General features: G+C 39.6%; 1 protein-coding gene across 1 annotated transcript in view; it reads right to left on the bottom strand.

Annotated features, from left to right (window-relative positions):
* Nucleotides 1-10,736, bottom strand: part of LOC115569325 (putative nuclease HARBI1) — a 59,966-nt gene extending 49,230 nt beyond the window's left edge. Inside the window, exon 1 of the mRNA XM_030397350.1 lies at nt 10,377-10,736. Coding sequence (XP_030253210.1) covers nt 10,377-10,736 — 360 coding nt within the window. The remainder of the gene's footprint in view (nt 1-10,376) is intronic.
* Between the last annotated feature and the right edge of the window lie 10,611 nt (nt 10,737-21,347).

Here is a 21,347-nt window from a genome sequence, read left to right as displayed (position 1 = left end):
CCTTGCCAGGGGGAATCAACATGGCGGCGAGCTGAACGCACGCATCGACAGTCGCTCCCTATGAGCTAACGGCTAATCCTACGGTTAATATCTTGAATGCTCATAAATAGTTGAGAAGACATCTAATTTGATTCGTTACAATGTCTGTGCTCACAATGGCAACCAGAAAGCAGAAGAAGGAGACAAACCAGCCTGCTAACTCCACCGAAGTGAACCCACTTGCCTCTGCTCCTCCAGCTATGCTAGCAGCGAGCAGTGCACCTAGCAGCGTGGAAACTGCTGGGGGAAACATGATCATGAACGCTATAACCGACATGAGAGACGAGTTCTCGGCAAACTTTACAGGGGTCCTAACGGCCATACAAGGCATTAAACATGACTTCAACAAGTTTTCTAACAGACTAGCAGAGGCTGAACAACGTATTGGAGACACGGAGGACAACGTTACTACTTTGCAAAAGTCTGTTGCCGACCTCCAGAAGCAGGTACTTTCCCTCTCCGCCAAGACTGAAGACCAGGAGAACCGCAGCCGGCGCAACAACCTTCACCTCATTAACCTGCCGGAGGGAGCAGAGGGACGAGACGCCGCAGCTTTTCTGGAGAGCTGGCTTCCCGAGGTGTTTGGGGCTGACTCCTTCCCTTATCCGGTCTTCGTCGAGCGAGCCCACCGCCTGCCGGGTCGCCAAGATCGCAACATCCCCAGAGCGCTAATAATGCGTTTCCTCAACTTTAAAGATAAAGAAAGGGTGCTCCGGGCAGCCAGGGCCAAAGGAAAAGTGATGTTTAAGGAGCAAGAGGTGAAATTTTTTCAGGATGTTTCCAGGGAGACACATATCAAAAGGAAGCGCTTTGACGTAGTGAAGCAACAACTTAAAGCTCTGAACGTCCAGTACGGAATCCTACATCCAGCCCGACTCCGGGTCACACATGCAGGTCGGTCCCAGATCTTTGACACTCCGGAGGATGCCGTGGCGTTTGTCCGGGGTCTTTCCGATGGCAGGTGCGGGGCGTCTACTTCACCGGAGTAGATAGAGGGGATAAGGACCGGAACATTTGAATTTTTTAATGGACTCGGTAGGAAATAATACTATGACGGTCATAGTTACCGAGGTCAAGGTTAATAGTGGAATTTTTCGGTTTACTCTTTCTTCTTTCATTTAAGACTTATGGAAATAACAAGACACCTAGAGGAAGCGTGTGCTGTGGTTGTTTTTGTTGTTGTTTTCCTTTTAAAATGCTTCCTTTTCTTTCTTTGAGATTGAGCATTCTCTGTTCTGTCCTATTTTCCTTTATGCCGTTCTGCGGGAGCGGTTGGTGATGGTCATGTGTTTGAGTATTGTTACTCTGCTCCTCTCTGTAGGATCGGACCAGTGCTATGTTGTATTTTCATCCAGTTGGGTTAGCGGGGAATGTTGTCAAGTTCTAGGTGGCAGCAGGGGAGGGTTTTTCTCATCCTTCATTGAAATTCAACTTAATGTCATAGAGCTATCAGATAGTTATTGTCCTCACTTCAACTATGCCACATGCTTTTTTACTGTTTATGTTCAGCGACACTTGGCGCAGCACTCACTATATCTCGGATGATAAATGACAGATGGTGATTCTAGCATAAAGATAACTACTTGGAACGTGAGAGGCTTAGGGAAACTATCTAAAGTTAAGCAGGTTATGACAAGGCTTAAACATCTAAAATCAACAGTTATATTTTTACAAGAATCTCATTTAATGTCCAGCGATATGTTAAAGGTAAGGAGGCGTTGGCCAGGACAAGTTTACTCCGCTTCGTTCTCTACTAATGCTAGAGGAGTTATTACATTAATTCACAAGTCTCTCCCTTTTCAAGTTATGAAAACTCTTTCAGACCCTACTGGAAGATATCTGATTGTGCAAGGTTCACTCTTTAATGAAAAAATTACCTTAGCTAACCTATACGGACCCAATGTAGACTGCCCCAAATTTTTTGAAAATCTATTTCTACTATTGGCCTCAATTCCAGGAAAATTAATAATTGGTGGAGATTTTAACTGTACAATTTCTCCTAGCCTTGATCGCTCTTCCGGCTCTGATACAACTCACATACAGAGTAGGAAAACGCTGCAGTATTTTATAAAAGAACTAAATTTATGTGACCCTTGGAGGAGACTGTTTCCTAATAACAGAGAATACTCTTGTTGTGCAAATGTATCCAAAGGCCACTCACGGATTGACTACTTTTTGGTGTCCAATGATCTTTTTCCAAGAATAACAGATTGTGTTTATGACTCCATTGTAATCTCAGATCATGGTCCAGCATCTCTTGTATATAACGTTCGTAGAGTTATGCAGGGTGCTCGGAGATGGCGGCTCCACCCTAAATGGCTGAATGACCCCAGCTTTTTGAAATTTGTGGGATCACAGATAGACTACTTTTTTGATATCAATCAGAATGAGACTTCGGCCTCTATGAGATGGGAGGCATTTAAGGCTTATATCCGTGGTCAAATGATTAGTTACTCGAGTTCAATAACTAATAAAACAAATTTAGAAATGCTAACTCTAGAAAAATCAATTAAACAGCTTGAGAGGGAGGTAGACAAAGCAAATCCTCATTCACAGGAGTTAGCTACCCTCAGGGCCAGATATAATGCACTTTCTGCCTCTAAAGCTGAAAATAGCTTAATTAGATTAAAGCAAACATTTTATGAACAAGGGGAGAAAAGTGGAAAGCTACTAGCTTGGCAAATTAAAAAAATAGATACAGAAAGAGCCATCAATAGTATCCAATCTCCAAACGGTGATATAATTGTTGATCCTATGGAGATAAATGATACTTTTGCTGCATACTATCAAACCCTATATAAATCAGAACTATCAGAATTAGAGGGTGATCAAACTCCCTTTTTCAACCAACTTCCAGTCCCCACCATATCTAGAGACGATAATTCCTGGATGGACCGAGCACTTGAAAGTCAGGAAATTTTAGAGGCGATAAATCACATGAAAGGGGGGAAATCAGCAGGTCCCGATGGACTCCCAATTGATATTCATAAATTATTTAAAAATAAATTGATTAGTCCATTGAAAGATATGTATGAAGAATCTTTTCAGAAGGGCTCCCTGCCTCCCTCTTTGAGCAATGCACTTATTACCTTGATATTAAAACCAGATAAACCTGCTTTTAAATGTGAATCCTATAGGCCTATCTCTCTTTTGAACTCCGACACAAAAATAATAGCAAACGTTTTGGCATTAAGACTAGAGAGATGCCTCCCATCTCTAATAAATATTGATCAGAATGGCTTCATTAAAAATCGCCAGGCATATTACAATATAAGAAGAATCTTAAATATAATTTATGAAAACAAAGAGGCTCAAGATTCATGTATTCTGTCATTGGACGCCGAAAAGGCGTTCGACAGAGTCGAATGGCCATACCTATTTGAAGTGCTCTCCCGCTTTGGTTTCGGTGTTTACTTTAGGCAGTGGATCAAACTTTTATACTCAGGACCATGCGCAGAGATTATGACCAATAACATTATTTCCAAGCCATTTAAACTCCATCGTGGGACCCGACAGGGTTGCCCCCTATCCCCCCTGCTTTTTATTTTAGCATTAGAACCCTTTGCCATTTCCATTAGAAATCACTCTATTATTAAAGGAATCCAGGTTGCAGAAGTAGAGCATCGTATAGCCTTGTTTGCAGATGATACATTACTCTTCTTGACAAACTTGGAGCAGTCTTTCTCAGCCCTTGCTGATGTGATTAATAGGTTTGGGAAATTCTCAGGTTACAGAGTTAACAAAACTAAATCCTCTGTTCTCTTCCTCAATGAGCGGGAAAGGCTCCATCCTACAGTCCAGCACCCGTTTATGAACACGCCTCAAGGTTTCAGGTACCTTGGTATCTTTATTACTCCCAATCTAAACTCATTAGTCTCTGCCAATTACGATCCAGTTATTTTAAAAGTTAAAGAATCTCTAAGCAGATGGATCTCACTTCCCTTGTCCGAGATTGGACGTATAAATGCTTTCAAGATGAATGTCCTTCCCAAATTCCTTTATCTGTTCCAGTCAATCCCGCTCCCGCCCCCTCCTAATTTCTTCCAAGATATGAAAAAAACTCTTACAAAGTTCATTTGGAAAAATAGGCGCCCAAGACTCCGACTTACACTACTGTACCTTCCATTTGATAGAGGAGGCCTAAGGGTACCAAACTTAGTATGGTACTATTGGGCAGCCCAGCTTAGAGCCGCCCGTATGTGGTTCTCATCACATCCAGAGTTACCTTGGGTAAAAATGGAAACATTGTCCACCAAAGGATTGCCGTTAGATTCATATTTATATTCTGACTCTTTAAAGAATTTGAAGAAAGATACACTTAATCCATTTGTTAGAAATACCATGATGATATGGCATGAAGCTCATAAGGCTGTAGGTGACATCCCTCCTTTGTCCTGTCTTGCACCTATCTGGGGGAACACAGAGTTCAAACCTGGTACAAAAGACTTGGGATTCAAACAATGGTCACTCAAAGGGATTAGAAGGATCATAGACCTTTATAATGGTGACACATTGATGTCCTTTAACGCAATCAAAGATGGATTCAAGATTCCACAGTCTCACTTTTTTAAATATCTACAGCTGCGAAGCTTTATTCACTCTAAACTAAAACATTCATCTAATTGTCCCCCTTTAACAGTGTTAGAACGGTTTGCAACCCAGCATCAGCAAAGCAAAGGCCAGATCTCTACACTTTACAATATATTCTCAGCTCATGCTAAAGAGTCATCTGACTCAAAGAGGAGGTTATGGAGTGAGGACCTACAGGAACGTGTGCTGGATGGTGAGTGGAGTCAGATTTGCTCAAAGGTCCAGAGCCTTTCAATTAATTCTAGACTTAAATTGATACAATATAAGTGGATAATGAGGACCTACATTACTCCTGTAAAGCTGAATAAATTCAAGCCAGTCATTCCAGACACCTGTGTGAAATGTCAAACTCATAAGGGCACCCTTTTCCACTGCATCTGGGAATGTGAGAAAATGCAAAGATTTTGGAAGGAAGTAACACATATAATTTCCCAAATAATTTCCAAACCTATTCCTGTTTCCCCTAAATTCTATCCTGAAAATCTTTCCTTAAAATCGCATGAAATCAAATTGATCAATCTTTGCCTTGTTCATTCAAAACGTCTCATTTCTATGTATTGGAAAAATACGTCATGTCCCCCTATTAGCCACTGGCTTAGAGAATTATCATTGTGTCTGGCTTTGGAGAAGCTGACTTATAGTATTAAACATAGGCTTGGTGAATTTTATGAAATCTGGGGCCTGTTCTTGCATTTTCTTGGAAGCGCGGATCTGCAAAGTGCTCTTGACCCTTGAAATTCATTGTTGTGCACTATCTCTGTAACTTTTTGGGTGTTGTCGCTCTGTTGTCTGTGCATTCTTTTTTGTAGTGGCATTGCATTATGTGTCTGATTTTATAGCTCTATATATTCTTATTTTTTGTCGGATGAGATGCTTGTTGGGTGGGGTTATTGTTGTTTGTGTTGTATGCTAATGTACTCTGTATCTTTAATTCAAAATGCCAATAAACACATGTTTAAAAAAAAAAAAAAATTGCCTTGCCAATTTAGTGTATAAAATCTACTGATATTTTGGATAACCTGATCATGGGAACTTTGTCTTACAGCTTCACCAACCATCCAAGAGGGCAGTCTTTACAGACTGGGTCATGGCTAACATAAGGGACACCGTCAGTATCCGCCAAGGAAGTCATCTATCAGCGCAGGCAGTAGGGCCAGCTGGTGGCACTTTTCTTTACATGGCCCCTGAATGCATTCTGCATTTTACAGAGGCCTCCGGACAGACAGACAATTGGTCCCTGGGAGCCACATATCTGGAGGTGTTGACAGGGTCTGCTCCATGGTCAGTTAGTAAGCAGCGGGAGCTGGCAATGCTGCTGAGTGCCCAAACGCCACCACATGCCCTTGCTCAGCTCGATCTGAAGTTTGCTTTTCTTGGTGGCCTTTTAAGTTATGATGCCTCCTCAAGGGCTACCACGTCTGACGTGGTAACTTTCCTGAAATCCATCCTTGATCTTGCAAACCGTTATGGCTACAAGTTGGCCTACAATGTAGTCTTGCCTTGCCCTCATAATAGTACATTATCTTGTTGTTTTTTAGGACTTTGTTGTGTGTTTGTTTCAATATTTACAGTGTAAGCAAAAAAGAAAAAACTGTATGAAAATTGCTGGTTGAAAAGTTGTTGTCTGTGCATTTAGGTTACATTGTTGTAACCTAAATGCACTCATGTCACTCATGTCTTTATTCCTAATAAATTTGAATTTTGAATATTTTGAAGTCATGGTTGATGAAGTTTGGCAAATATCAGAATTTTATCTCAAAAACTCAAAACATTCTGCTCTCATGGGAACAACTGCAGTCAATGTAAGAGTGGCTTATGAAGCAAAACACTTATTGTTAAAAACAAATCACCAACATTCCCATGCTGTCTAGATGCAATTTATGTATTATCAGATTTTTGTTTAGATAACACAATTTGTGACATTTTGACCATTTATGAAATCTGCCTTGACAACTGCTGTCTGGCCGGTGACTTCCTGATTCTATTTGAGAAGACACACACCAGGGGGGTATTGCACAAAAGTAGAATAAAGAAATCCGTACAAGCAAGCACGGCTTGACCTAGTCTGATCGACGCATCTTGGCTTAATTGGTTGCACGTTTGACCAAGCTAGGATGAAAAGGCGCGGCTATGTCCAGCCAGGTGTACATAGTTGGGATAAGTGGGCGATCACGGCATTCTTAAGTAGACCACGGGATCGAACACAGAATCACCAATGGGAAAATGGAAAACAGTTGAGCGTCTTCCTTTACAGCTGCTGAACAACAGCTCCTGATGGAGTTCTATGAAAAGGTGAAACATCATAAGAAAGAAGGGAAATACAACTACAATAATCAAGGAAAGAGAGAAAGCCTGGCAGACAACAGCAGACCGGCTTAATGCGTAAGTACTCTAAATGTTATAAAGGACTAAAGGAGATACTTTTCAAGTCCACCAATCAACAGTTGTACACTTTGCTTTAAATGTGGCCAGTAGATATGCATGTCACTCAGGAAATGTAGAGTATAAAGTAAACAATTATCCACAATGTGTGTCAGTGTTATCTATTTAATGTATTTTTTCCTATGTTACGTTTTTTTGTCTATTTTACCTATCTATCCTTTATAAAGAACAAACTTGTCTGGCCAGACAAGGACCTGGCAGCAAGTTTAAATCAAATACAAGTACATTTTGCAGGCTGGTAAGTGACTTCAGTTTAGATAACAATGAACAAAAAATGAGGTGAATTGATTAGGTGTCTGCTGACATTTAATGACAATTAATTATTTTTGTTACAGCAGTAGTGGGTCAGCAAATAAAACACTTAAAACACATAAATAGAATCCAATATATACATAGTGTATATATACAGTGCACAGTGTGCTATAAACAATAAACAATAATAATATATCATGTCAATTTTGTGGAAATATCCTGCTTATTTAGTCCATAAAGGATATGAAGTCAGTGATGTGGTGCTAATAAAAAAATTGTGTTACAGGATCCAGATGCTGCACAGTCTCCTAAGCCTGGTAACATTGTGAGTATTGGCTACTAAAGTAAATCTACATTATGCACAAATCCTACTGTGCTAATTGACATTTCTTTTACAGAATTCACAAACAGTGAGAAGACTGTACACAAAACACCTTGAGAAACAGGTAGAGCTGGCACATGTCAAAATCACACTGAAAAAGAGAAAGCTGCAAGAAATGGAACTGGACCTAGAAATCAAACGCAGGACCCTCAGGAAACTGGACCTGGAAAGAAAGAAACTAGAAGAATTGAGTATTTCAGTGCACACAGTAACCATAACTGCAATACGGTGGTTTTAATTGTTGTTACTTTTGCTCTCTCTATTCCAGGTTCCAAGCAGACAAATGAACAAAATAAAAATAAAAACTATTAGAAAACATTGTGGTGTCCTCCTTTTTCATGAAAGTGAAGTGGAATTCAAAACATAACCACCCATGCTAAATAGAATGCACATACACAGCAAAAAGTAACATTTAAGATATTTTATTAACTAAAGATAGGCAAAATTAAGTGAAAAAACGTGCAATATATTGCTCCCTGACCAGTCTGCCATTAATGTTGTCTGGGAAGATGGGAGCGTTTTCCCAGTGAACATGCACAGCCACTTGGGGGGTCTCTCCCTTCTTAGGACTGCAATGTTATGCAGTACGGTGCATGCAGCAGTGACATCACAGGCCCTGTCCGGGGAAACCCTCAGGTGGTGCAGGCACTGAAACCGAGATTTCAGAAGGCCGAAGGTCATCTCGATTCGAGCCCTTGTTTTGCTGTGCGCATGGTTGTAGGCCTGCTGTGGTGGGGTTTGGGGGTCCGCAAGGGGAGTCAAGATGAATGACTCGCAGGCATAGCCTTTGTCTCCTAGCAGCACACCAGAGAATTCACCTGATGATACAAGATATAATTTATAATACTACAAAGCAGAGTTAAACACTCATGATGTCCAAGGTGCTTACAAATAAAATGGGTGGCTTACCTTGTGAGAGTCTCTGTTAAATTGAACTAGCCCGAAAGACTCTGGAGTCATGCACTGACCCAGGCCATTTTGCCTCTCAATTGCTGACAAGGCAGTCATCTATAGAGGACTAAAAGTGCCACAATTAAATAAATAAATACACCATTAAATCATTAATTAAATGTGTCATTAATTAATAAAATGTGTCATTAATTAATTAAAATTGGAATTAAATGTGTCATTAATTCATTAAAATATCAATTAATTTGATGTAAAAAAAAACCATATAATTATTTCACTATTTCATTAATTATTTCATGGTCCTGTGCTGCAGTGCTTCATGAATTTATTTTATCTGTCAAACTCACCCATCAAAGTCGATGGGTGGTTCCTAACACCTGATTGGTTACCCTGCACATCAAGTCAAGGCAAATTGATTCCAGATAATGGATTGATGCAATCAAACAAAACTTTATTGGCAACGCTGTGGAAGGCTCGGTCCCCTGCTAGCCCCACTGTTGATACAGAGTGCGAGTTGCAGGATGTAGCATCCCCGGCTAAATGATAGTCAGACTCTCTAACTGATGGTCCAAAGTGTTTATTACAGGAACCTTGTACACTCTCGAACACACCTTCGAACACCTCATCTCCGTTCCTCTGTACCGACAGGATAGCTGAGCTAATGCTAATTAGCGTTCCCGCTAGCTCAAACATGCTATATCAAACTGTACAAATCTGTAAAAGTTACAGTCTGAATTAAACATTAAACATGTCATGAAGCGATATGACAACAAACCCTGTGCCCTTTATCAGCCAGGTACTAAGTAAATCATTTTCATCACGTTCAGCAAAGACCATGCAGGCACACTTCCAACAGGCAGACCCACACTATTCACAAGTACACAATGTTTTCAGGTCACAGCGAGATGCTTTCAAAATAAAAGTCCTGCATTTAGCGTCTAATAATTAATGAAATAATAACCTGGCTTCAAAGAATATCAGTAAACCAAATGAAAACAAGATGTTCTTATAAATAATCATCACATAAAAGGTCATTTAAAAAGGACAAAATGTCAAAAACTTGAATTCACTAGAAAGTTCAAGGGGATGTTCTTCTTTCGGTTTCAAGACTTCAGACCAAAGCAATGGATTAGACTAAATTTGTGTTAGCCCCGCCCACTGACTTTGATGGGTGAGTTTGACAGATAAAATAAATTCATTAAGAACTGCAACACAGGACCATGAAATAATTAATTAAATAGTAAAATAATTATATATGTTTTTTACATAAAATCAATTGGTATTTTAATGAATTATTGACACATTTAATTCCAATTTTAATTAATTAATGATACATTTGATTAATTATTTAATGGTGTATTTATTTATTTAATTATGGCACTTTCAGTTCTCCATAGTCAGCATCACAGATCATCTGAAATGTTAAATTTTAACCCATTAAGGTCATTTAATGCAAAACATTAATTTATGTAGGTCACCACAAATCACTCTTACCTGAACATTGATGCTGTGAAAGGATTTCCTATTGATGTAATCTCCCTCGTTTTCCCTCTAAGGGGCGTTTGATTCTGATATGGGTGCAGTCCACTGCTCCAATGATATTAGAAAAAGCTGTAACAAAAATAGTGAGTATCCAGCTGTGGCTGATCAAATTACAGACTAATGGTTGCAAGTTGAAATTGATGTTACCTGCAATCTTGTAAAACTCCTCTTTGATATAGAGGGGTCTTCTGTGGCCAGGAAGGGCGATGAATATATGTACAAGTGACTTCAGTGCCAAACAAACGTGTCTTATTGTACGGCAAATTGTTTCCTTGTTAAGGTTTTCTGCATCCCCAACAGAATGAAGGAAGCTTCCACATGCAAAGAATCTCAGTGTCACACAGACCATCATAGGTACAGTGAGAGCATGGCTTTGTGCCATCTGTGGCTGTATCTTTGGACCCAGCAGCCTACATAAATATCTCAGCCCATCACCTGAGAATCTGTATCTCTCAATGAGATAGTCATCTCCAAATGCCAATGGGTCAGACCTGTCCCGAAAGACTCTTTCATGCCTAAAAGCTCGTCTGAGGATTGGGGAGTCATCATCAAGTACATCCTCCAAAAAAGGGCATGCCATTATGAAGAGGATACAGGTGAATAGGAGTTGGGCTTATATACTCTTGCTATCGTCACATACTTAATTGAAACCACCTTTGCAACTTCAGAAGCCATGTTATGTAATCTCAAATACTGTAATAAAACACATTCATGAAACCTCTGACAGCAATTTCACAAGCAATTTTCATTAGCATAGCAATATAACACTAGACCTGAGTAATAATTATACCACTTGAATCAATATAAAAAGACTTTTGCAATTACAAATGTCAACAGACTTGAATGAAATGGCAAATGACAATATATATGTAATATTTTAATGCAGGATGATTAAAATGATGCAACACATTTAGAAGAAACAAGGACATGCTGTAAAACACATTAATTCCTCACAGGATTGATGGTAGAACTACAGGTGAGTCACTAGGATTAATCTTAGCCTGGTCTGAAGCAGGCTAGCTGCAGAGAATAAATCGCCATAGTAACTTGACCAGCATAGATTTGACCTGCTTTCATGCAACCGACTTGAGGCTAAATTAAGCCAGGATAACCAACATATCCCGGCTTAATCCCTTATCTTCGTTTTGTGCAATACCCCTCAGAGCTCATATCCAGACAATTAGCTCAGTAAGTTAGGAGCTGGTTCTTTGTGTCGGAGGATGTGGGTTCAAGACCCAACAAGGGTGGTGATGAGGACACATCAAAATACCAGATGGGCTTCGTGAAACAAATGTATACAATTTTATTCATGGTAGATGATGTTTGACAAATACATATAAGAATTTTACCTCAAAAAATGGATTTTTGATAGCATTTTGAATTGTGCTCTCGTGAACATTGCAGTAAATGCAAGAATGGCATTTTAAAACATCAGTTATTTACTTCTTTCTTTCTACTTCTTCTTCTTCTTCTTCTTCTTCTTCCGAGGAAATCATAATTCCCATGGGTGAAAACTCATCAAACTTCGCACAAAGGTCCAGTCCCATGCCAGATTACATCAGCTGTAAACTCAACACAATAGTCCTGATGGTGGCACTACAGCAAGTGTAAAGTTCAAAACATTGAAAATTCATAACAAATCAACTATACGTGCTACAGCTTCACAACTTTAGTCAAACTGTAGCCTCAACATTGAAGAAACATTTGTACATTTAAACCTAACCGACCCATCTATAATTCTTCAGTGATTCCCCTCCATTCTTTGTCTGTGTAATACTTTGTACACTTCATTCGCTTCCTGAAATGTTGGGGGTGTTTGAATGTCATTGCTGTTCATGGCAGCGGTGAATTCCTGGACCAGCATCAGGTAAGCAGCAAGACAACCATCTGCTGTGCCAGGAAAGGAACTTTTTTGTAAAATGGTGTGGCATATGTCCCGAAACTCCTGGTTTGCCACTTGTGATGCATCCTCTCTTTCCCCGATGAGGGTTTTTGCATGGTCCAAGAGATCTTCATCAACTGGGCACAACATGTCGCCATAGCCTGTAGTTGTGGAAGGAAAAATTTGGAACATTGTACCTCGGAATGATAAAAGGAATCCAGTTATTGCAAAGCTTTTTCACAAGTGTGCATATTAAGCAACTTTTATATGACCTACAATGCTTTAAGTGAAGATGTAAGGTCTTTTCTGCCTGCTGTCAAGGAAGGTTGAGGGTTCCGAGCTCAGCCTTCATAAGAGATGTGATTTTTTGTCACTGTCTTATGGAAATAACCGAAAGTGAATTTGGAAATGCTAAAGAAATATCGTGATTTGCTATCTTATGATATTGTAACCAGAAAATGTCTTACATTGTGTGTAATGTGACATTAGCAAAACACATTTTCTGTTCTTCATTTTCTCAAGGTAAGGGAAATGTATTTAATTAACCTAAAATGCAAATTACATACCAGGAGGTGGTGAGGAGTGGAGAATGCCTGGCTTCCCAAAAGGACATGGAGCATGCGCTGCTTGCGTATGTCATGTGTATTCCACAGTACTTCCTCTGTTTTCAGGTCTTCCTGGAGCAGTGGCAGGTGCGTATACTGCAAGCAGTTACTATACACAAAGAAATTAATGTCATATTTAAATATTTTAGTTGCATGTAATCAATCGGAACATTATTTTGAAGCTGCTACATAAACTTCTACTCAAAGAACTTACATGTGTGTATTGCGTTGTCCAATTCCAGGATGCCAGACTCCATCATGGCCTAGACATGTGATTTAGGAAAAAGACAAGTTGTTTGTACTGGCATAAAAACAGTAAAACGTTAATTCTAAATGATACAATGTAACCCACTGCTTTGAGAAACGTTCAAACATAGCATGGATACAAAGCAGGTCATATTTCCTAGAGGCTAACCCCTAATTTCCACTGGATACGTGTCCGCTGCGTTGCAGCTCCGATCCGGTTTTGCTCCGCCGTCCACCGTCCGGCAATCCCCACCGGTTGCGGTTTGAGTCCACTGCGGCGCAGTACGGTAGACAGCTGGCTCACGAGGCAGAGGAGTTCCCGCGATAATCACATGATCACTCACGACCGCAGTTATAGGTCTGTGTTATTAAAATCAATGACACGAAGTGTTCCCGACCGAGGGATTAGCAGAAAAGCTTGTGTTTGTCTCTTTTTTTGAGATTTATGTACTGGTGTCAACACCGAGTGTTTTATTTTGAAAGGTAACCGGATGCTGTTTGTTATTTTAGCGCTTGACTTCCTGTCTGCTCGGTGCTAAATTCAGCTGAATTGCTGCGTTGCACTCCGGCATCCGCCAGATATAGGAGTCCTGCGTATCTGTGCCGGAGGGCGCCGGACTGCCGGAGCTGGGACGGAGCAGATACGCAGCGCAGCGGACCTGGTGGAGATTGACACATTGACTAAAGTGAAACGTATTTGCTCCGCTGGCGTGGCGGAGACGCAACGCAGCGGAGACGTATCCAGTGGAAATTGGGGGTAAGTCCCACAACTGGTATTCCTCTTAAGCAACAGGTGGGGATTCCTGCAAATCACTTAACAGACAATATCAGCAACACTAATTTCATAAAAAGAACAAGTTTTATTACTCTTCAGAGTAAATTCCAAAATTAACGTGGGAATCAGATTATTATATTATATCTTATTTAGTTTTCCTACATCTTTGACTGGCATAAGTGTCTGTGGCCTGTTCCCTGAGGTCAAGAGGGAAAGGAGGACATCTGATGAGATAAAGTGGGTAGAATCTTACAAGTCATTGTAAATACTGTAAATGATGATTACTGTTGGATGTAAAACAACAGATGTGAGTGTAAGAGTATAGAAGAGTATAGGCATTGTAATAATCTGTAGAGAACACTGCCTGAGTCTTCCTTCCATGATGCATGAATACAAGACATTGGATTCATCTTGCAGCCTGTAATTCTTCAGGGAATTAGCAACTCAAAACTTAAGTATGGAGAATTAACCTTTCATAAAAAAGAAACAAAAATGTTCACAGAAAAGCAAAGCAAACAAAAGATAGATGGCTTACCTAGATTCAGACTTAGAAAGAAGAGAAAAAGCAGGGTTTCAAAGAAAATAGGGATACTTACTCCTAATACTCACTACTGTTTAACAAAATACTCCTCACAGAATGACTCTGTACATGACTACTTAAACAAGGGTTAGCCCCTTTTCCCAAGTGTTCTGAAATGTGCTGCACTCATTAAAAAAAGTGTATTACTTTGAACATAAAATGAGTTGTTTTTTTTATTTGTTTTATATTTAATATAAAGGTCATGAAAGGATATAAGAAGCATTGCCTTTTTGTATTTACAATTTACAACACAAAACATGTTTAACTTTGGAAATTTTTGGAGGGTTGTCACAAACTGGCTCAGTGAATGTGACAATGAGGGAGATCACACAAAGTTTAACTAAGAACAAATAATTTATTAGAACTAAAACTAAAACCAACTGTACAATGAGGTGTGGAAGTCTGTAGGGTTTGTCATTAACGCAGTGCATGGATGAGTGGTCTGTGTGCTGTGGAGGTTTTGAAGGTGTAAAACCATTTTTATGTTCATTTGCAAATTACTTAGTTTTGGCACCTCATATTTTGTCAGCCATTTCTTAATCCACATCCTCTTTAAGATGCTGTTGTAGCTTTCCGCTCTCTAAACAATACACAAACACACACAAAAAAAGCCATACGTTTTTGAATGTCATCAGTGCTTGTCTACAAATATTTGTAAAAAACTTGCCTGATTATGGACAGATGTCCCCATTCTAAAGCGCAGCCGTGCCTGGTTTCCCAGCTTGCGCATATGAAATGCAATCTGCATTTGACCTACAAGATGGTTTTCCTCTGAATCAAGGAAGGACAGCCTAAGAAAATGAATTTTAAATCTTTTGAATGTGACTACATCAAAAACAGATTTTTATCAAAAAATCCATTACTCCTAATTAATAAGAATTCCAAAAAATACAAAAAAATGCAGTGCTTACCACCCTGCTCCTGTACTGCATCATAAAAATATCTCGCCACAACTTGCTGCTTCCGGTTTGACGTGCTCACCTTCAGCCAAATAAGTTTTCTAGAAAATCTGAATCACCAGAAGGAGAAGGTGCACATGTCCACACAAATATATGACTTAATCATTCTGGTTGCACATACAGTATGTTGTTACATCCTTACTTCTACAGGGAGTCTATCAACAAACTGTTCTTCATTTAACATTAATTATTAGATAGTTTTTTTTAACATCATGATATGGTAAAAGCTTTTAGAAGTTTTTTTTTTTTTTCATCATACATACCCATCTATTCCCAGATGTATCCACATTCCAAAAAACTTGAGCTTGTCGTTCCCTAAATGGGTAAAAAGAGTATGCCTTTGCCATGAGTATTACTAGTGTTACCATCTCAGAGGGGAAACTCTACAGTTAAAAAGATGAAATTAGTACCATCAATGTGCCAGGTGTCATTTGGCCCACGGCTGATGTAATTTCTTCTGACAATCTTTTTTCTTTCCTGCCGATCTTCTATGGATACCACTGGCATCCAGCTTCCTCATTATTGTCACAACGTCGTTCCTACATTAACAAGTGGTTATGAATTGAACTCTGAAATAAAATGAGACAGTACTTGGTGACATTTACAGCATACACATTACATTAAACTGATAACATATGGATGCTTGTCCTCATAGTAGCTTAGTAGCTTGTAGGGTTTTGACAAGTAATTTAGTGTACTGAAATTGTAACAGTCTGTCTGTACAATTCATTGACGTATCAATAACATATATTATTTTTTTTTGAGTGAAAGTAACACACGGAGGTGCTGGTGAAGGAGCAAACATGGATAAAGGGAGGACGCCACACAGAGTTTTATTTGACAACGTTTCGGCCTGCAACAAGGCCATTGTCAAGTCATGCATGAGATACCAGGGGAAGTGGCTCATATAGCCAAATATGAGGAGGTGCACACCCTGTGTGCATTGCCACTAACTGCATGCAAGGCAAGGTGAAAGAAAAAAAGGGAAAAACAACAGAAAAAACTGACTCAGAACAAGTCCTAATTGCAAAATAAGAAATAAAGTAAACCAATGATAATAGAATGACAACACACTGGAAAATAAAGAAAACAAATATAGGTAGATATATAAGTCTTATTCAGAAACAGTAAGTTTACACATTTCAGCATAGTGGATACTTCTTTCTGTTGGGGCTGACGTCTTCAATGAGTGTCTGAAAAAGATATACAACAAGCAAAATGTTATTGCTCAACCACAGTGCGACATTTTGAAATAAAATTGGGTGCATGCCAATTAGGGGAGAGTGGGTAAGATCCACTTTTCATTATCAAATCAAATCAAATCAATTTTATTTATATAGCCCAAAATCACAATCACATTGCCTCAGTGGGCTTTACAATCTGTACAGTGAACAACATCCTCTGTACTAGACCCTCGATTCGAGTGAGGATCAGGAGCACTAAATCAACACAGTTATAGTTTTGTTGCTAACAAACATATTATTTTGTAATTACATTGCGTCTGTTTTCGGGGAACGTATTTGTTTTAATCATAAACATCTTTAATTGTGATGTAATAATTACAACATATAGACATAATTCAACCATTTAGTGTATGGGGCAGGTGGCTCAACTTACTCCAGAGGTATTTATTACTTTGTTACTATTTATTACTCCCCACAGCTAAAACGGTGCACTTTTATGCAAGATTTACTGCTTCATGTTGTAGCTCACAGATAGTACCACAAGTCAGGTATAACAACATAGCCTACAATGTCATCTACCGCTCTTTTCATTGATTACTCGCCGGCTCTGTTGTAAACAAATGCACATGGCCAGGAGGAGGTTTAGCAAAACTGCGCAAAAGCGACAGGACTTGCATAGTTCCCCTTTGGTTCACATCAAATAGCTGATGTTTATAGACAGTTTTGGGTCGTGTCAGAAAAGAAAAATAATAAGTAAAACTTACATTCATGTCTCCTGCTTATTCTCTTTCAACTCGTCTTCTTTCCTTCTAGCTCCTGACTCACTTCTAACCTGTTCTAACCTGCTTCTTCTCCTACAACTCCTTCTAATCTGCCTCTCCTGCTTCTACTCCTACAACTCCTTCTAACCTGCTCCTCCTGCTTCTTCTCCTACAACTCCTTCTAATCTGCCTCTCCTGCTTCTACTCCTACAACTCCTGCTCCTACTTCTACAACTCCTAACCTGCTTCATTTCCAACTCTTCTTCCTGTCGCACCTTGATGACGTGTGTGACCCTTTGCTACGCCCTGCCCCCTTAGTTACTGTTGCTATGTCTGTAAGGCTTATGCAACCTCTGTATGAAACTGATTTTCCTGATACAGTTCAGTGTGACAACTTTTATCCTGATACTGTTCAGTGTGATACTGTTCAGTGTGATAACTTTTGTCCTGATACCGTTCAGTGTGATGCCGTTCAGTGTGAGAACTTTTGTCCTGATGCTGTTCAGTGTGAGAACTTTTGTCCTGAGGCAGCTCAGTGTGACAAGTTTTTTTTCTTAGGCCTTTTGGTCCGATGACTATTTTTCATGTGGCTGTTTGGTGCGAGTGTGACAGAGCTTTTCCTGAGACCGTATACCTTTTCATCTGAGGTCTGACGCTGAAGCCTGATCCTGAGGATGTCCTAAAATGTACACCATACACATGATCATACATGTCCTTAAGACACCTAAAATACGCAACTGTACTTGTACCGTTAACATCTGCCATACCAGCAGCATTGCACAAATGAGAATCCACCACTGCATATTCTCTGTTCTGAGAAATGAGTGTACATAAACTACTACCCACTGTCAACAGCAAGTTTCATACAAATAAAATGCAGCACAGTGCTTTACACAATAAAAGCACATGCAGACACACATTTTCTCTCACAAATAACACATGCATACTGTTATGTTGCTGCTATTAAGCCTACATGCAAACAATTTTACATACGCTAACACAGAGCAACACTGACACACGGGTGGCTGTTTCAATCACTTCTTCTCGACTTGTTTTATTGCACAGAGAACTCAACAAGTTATAGAGCACAGGTGCCACTTACTGGTGACTATTCACATAGTGCAACATTAGTTTCATACATAACACATACCTTTTTTAAAGAAGCGCTATCTTACGGTCAGCAATGTGCAGCGAGGGCAAACATCATCCGATTTACATTACATTTTCACGTTTTTTCCACATTATACACTACAATATGACATATGATTGAAGGGTGATCTCTAGCGCGCCATAGTAGACACAGGCTGTGTTAGTCGATGTTCAATAAAAGCTCAGTTGCCAAGACTACGTGCACGTTGTGTCTGCCCTCCGACAGCGCCACAGCTCGACGTACGTGGGGTGTGAGGGCTCGTTCATAGATTTCATTTTTTTTTCTTTTGGCACAGACGGCTTTGCCATTCTTAGTCCAGTCTGGGATCACTGGTTTTATGCCTTGATAACTCATTACATTTTTTTGATACATTGTGATCGATGTGAATCCACTTGCAACACTATGGCATGACATTTTTTATTTTTCCTCGTGGCAAACCTGCTGTGTGTGACACTGGGGGCTTGGCTAAATTGTCAATTCCACCTATTGATTTAGAAGGTTGAGATCGAGATGTCATTTCCATTGATATCTGACTTACAATTGAGATCATTACAGACCTAGTTTCTAAACCAGTGTATACTTTGCTAATCTGTATAGCCTGCAACTATCCCTACCAATGTTCATTTTGAACACCTGTGAATAACAATTTCTCTCCTTATTTGCAATATGGATGACAGTGTGTTGACTTGTATAGGGTATACTTGTGATGTGTGAGGTACATGCCTGTCGACTTCACTATGAACCATGACTGATGGTGATATGGATGGATATAGATGTTTGTCACAAGTTGACTCACACTTTGCCTATGGCAAATGATGACAACATTCACATTCAGATGATTTGTGTACATTTTCAGTTTTTTGAACAGGGATCGACACCTACGTTGTCATTATCTGGTCTATAGCATTGTGAACTGGTTTGCAGGCCGGTGACCACTACACCTTTGTGTGGAATACTGCAGTACTTATACATGACTTACATCCATAAGAGGGGGAATTGGTTTCTCCTGGTGAGTGGACAGGGGCGAGGACTCTTGGGACTAGTCCAAAGCTGTCAGATGGATGGATCATCTTGGCAAAGGAGGAGTGCATACTAAAAAATATTTTGACAAATTTGTGCTCTCAAAAATCCGAGAGAAATAATTATTTTGCGTGTATATAAAAGTCTTGAATGTTTGAGTTTAAATTTTGAAGAATTGCAGGAAAAAAAGTGTTTTTGTTAAGTGTTGGTTGAAATTAATGGTGATTAAAACTGGCTTTTGCATTGTTACAGCAAGGATCTGTCTCATCCCTCGATCCTTCGTAGTTTCTTCTAAATCCATCACATGTCTTCTCTTCATCCTCCTATATTTCTTCTTTTTCTTTCTATCTTCCCTCCAGTAGGAGATCTCACAGAGCAAAAAGGGAAAGCGTTGGTTTCTCTCCCGCTGTCTTTCTATCCGCCCTCTCTCCATCTTTCCCTCCTCGTCTTGGATGTCAGAGGAAACTGATTTATGCTGGAGGTCTGAGCCCTCAGCTCCTTCCAATCTGTCAAAACAGAACTATTGTTCCAAGATGAAAGGGCAGATCCAGGCCTCAGGATATTGAAAAGGACAGAGGGAAGGTATTTTTTTTTCGCAACAGGATGTGGTATCATCAGATGTCCTCGGAAAGATCAGGTTTTAGCGCGCTAAGGATGCTCAAGTGAAAATGTATATGGTAATGTGAAAATTTGGAGTGTTTCAAAAACAGGTGCTAATCAATGATGAGAAATTATCAGATGTCTGTGGTTTGGTCATTATTGTTTTATTAGATACAGTTGAAGTATTTCCATTTCCTTAACATTTCCAGAAATTCGTCTCAATAGGGGGAATTCATTTGCATTTTTAAATGCGGACAATTGAGTGTCGGGTGTTGAATACGCATTGTCAAACTAATCAAAGTATGTTCTGATAACACCTTTTTTATTACTATCACACTTTGCTTTGACGTGTCCTGATTGAATGTCCCAGACGGGCAAAAAAACTGTGCATATGTGCTGTTAAAACTATTGGATGATTGATACATGATTTACACTCTAGAAATAAAGTAACAGTGTGGATGTATTATTGTCAGATATGTAAATTTCTTTTAAAAACAAGCATATGGACATTGTCTCTCTCCAAGGATACCGATGAAAGCAATTGATATGATGTAATATCAGTAATTACAGTAATTACAATGAGTGCATTCTGTTCTATCCAGCTAATGCTGACTATAAATCCATTTTTATCTGGTTTTGGGAATGTTGAGTGGAGCCCAAGTAATCTCTGTACAGAGACAGACATCTGATGCTTTCTAAAATGCCTCTCAGTGATAGGTAATCTGTCTTAAATTTAAAAAGCCCAGTCGTGAGGGGAACCTTTGTCCCATAGCACAGTAGTTCTACTACTCTACTTGCTATGCTTAGGCCAAGAGCCCAAATTATGGCCAACTAACGCACATCTCAAACATGTTTAAGACAAACCACTGAAGAACTACAAATGTAACAGAATGGAAATTGGCTGTAGAGCTGCAATCCGCTTAATTTACAGCAGCCAAGGCAAGAAAGATGCACATACATTAGTGAAAGTTCACTTCACAGACCAGACACAGAGTACAGACAGGGAAAAAGGCAGAGCTGCTGCTACTGAAGGGGACGAGAAACCACCAAAGGGAGAAACTGCAGAGACACCAAAACAGATAAAGCAGACAGAGGAGAAAAAGACTGCGTCAGAAATAAATGAGCAACAAGATAAAAGACAAAACTTTCACATTGGGTATCATTCCCTTTTTTTCCTTTTCCATTCTCCAGAGGGGAAAGTCCAGTTTCTGTATACTTCTGCACTAGATGGGCATGAATTAAGAATACAGAGGCACACATATGCATGTATTTTTGCGTAGACCTGTATCTGTTGGAAACACTTTTAACCAACACGGACTTACACAAACAGGCAACAATGTTTTGACCAGGACAACATATGTGGATGTATTTTATCACACAGAATTTACAGCACATGATCACAACAATGTTCTCCCAGGCCAGCGACCAC

Source organism: Sparus aurata, chromosome 18 (genome assembly GCF_900880675.1).
Source record: "Sparus aurata chromosome 18, fSpaAur1.1, whole genome shotgun sequence".
Lineage (NCBI taxonomy): Eukaryota > Metazoa > Chordata > Actinopteri > Spariformes > Sparidae > Sparus > Sparus aurata.
The sequence above is the reverse complement of the archived record's forward strand: the minus strand, read 5'-3'. Positions and strand labels throughout refer to the sequence as shown.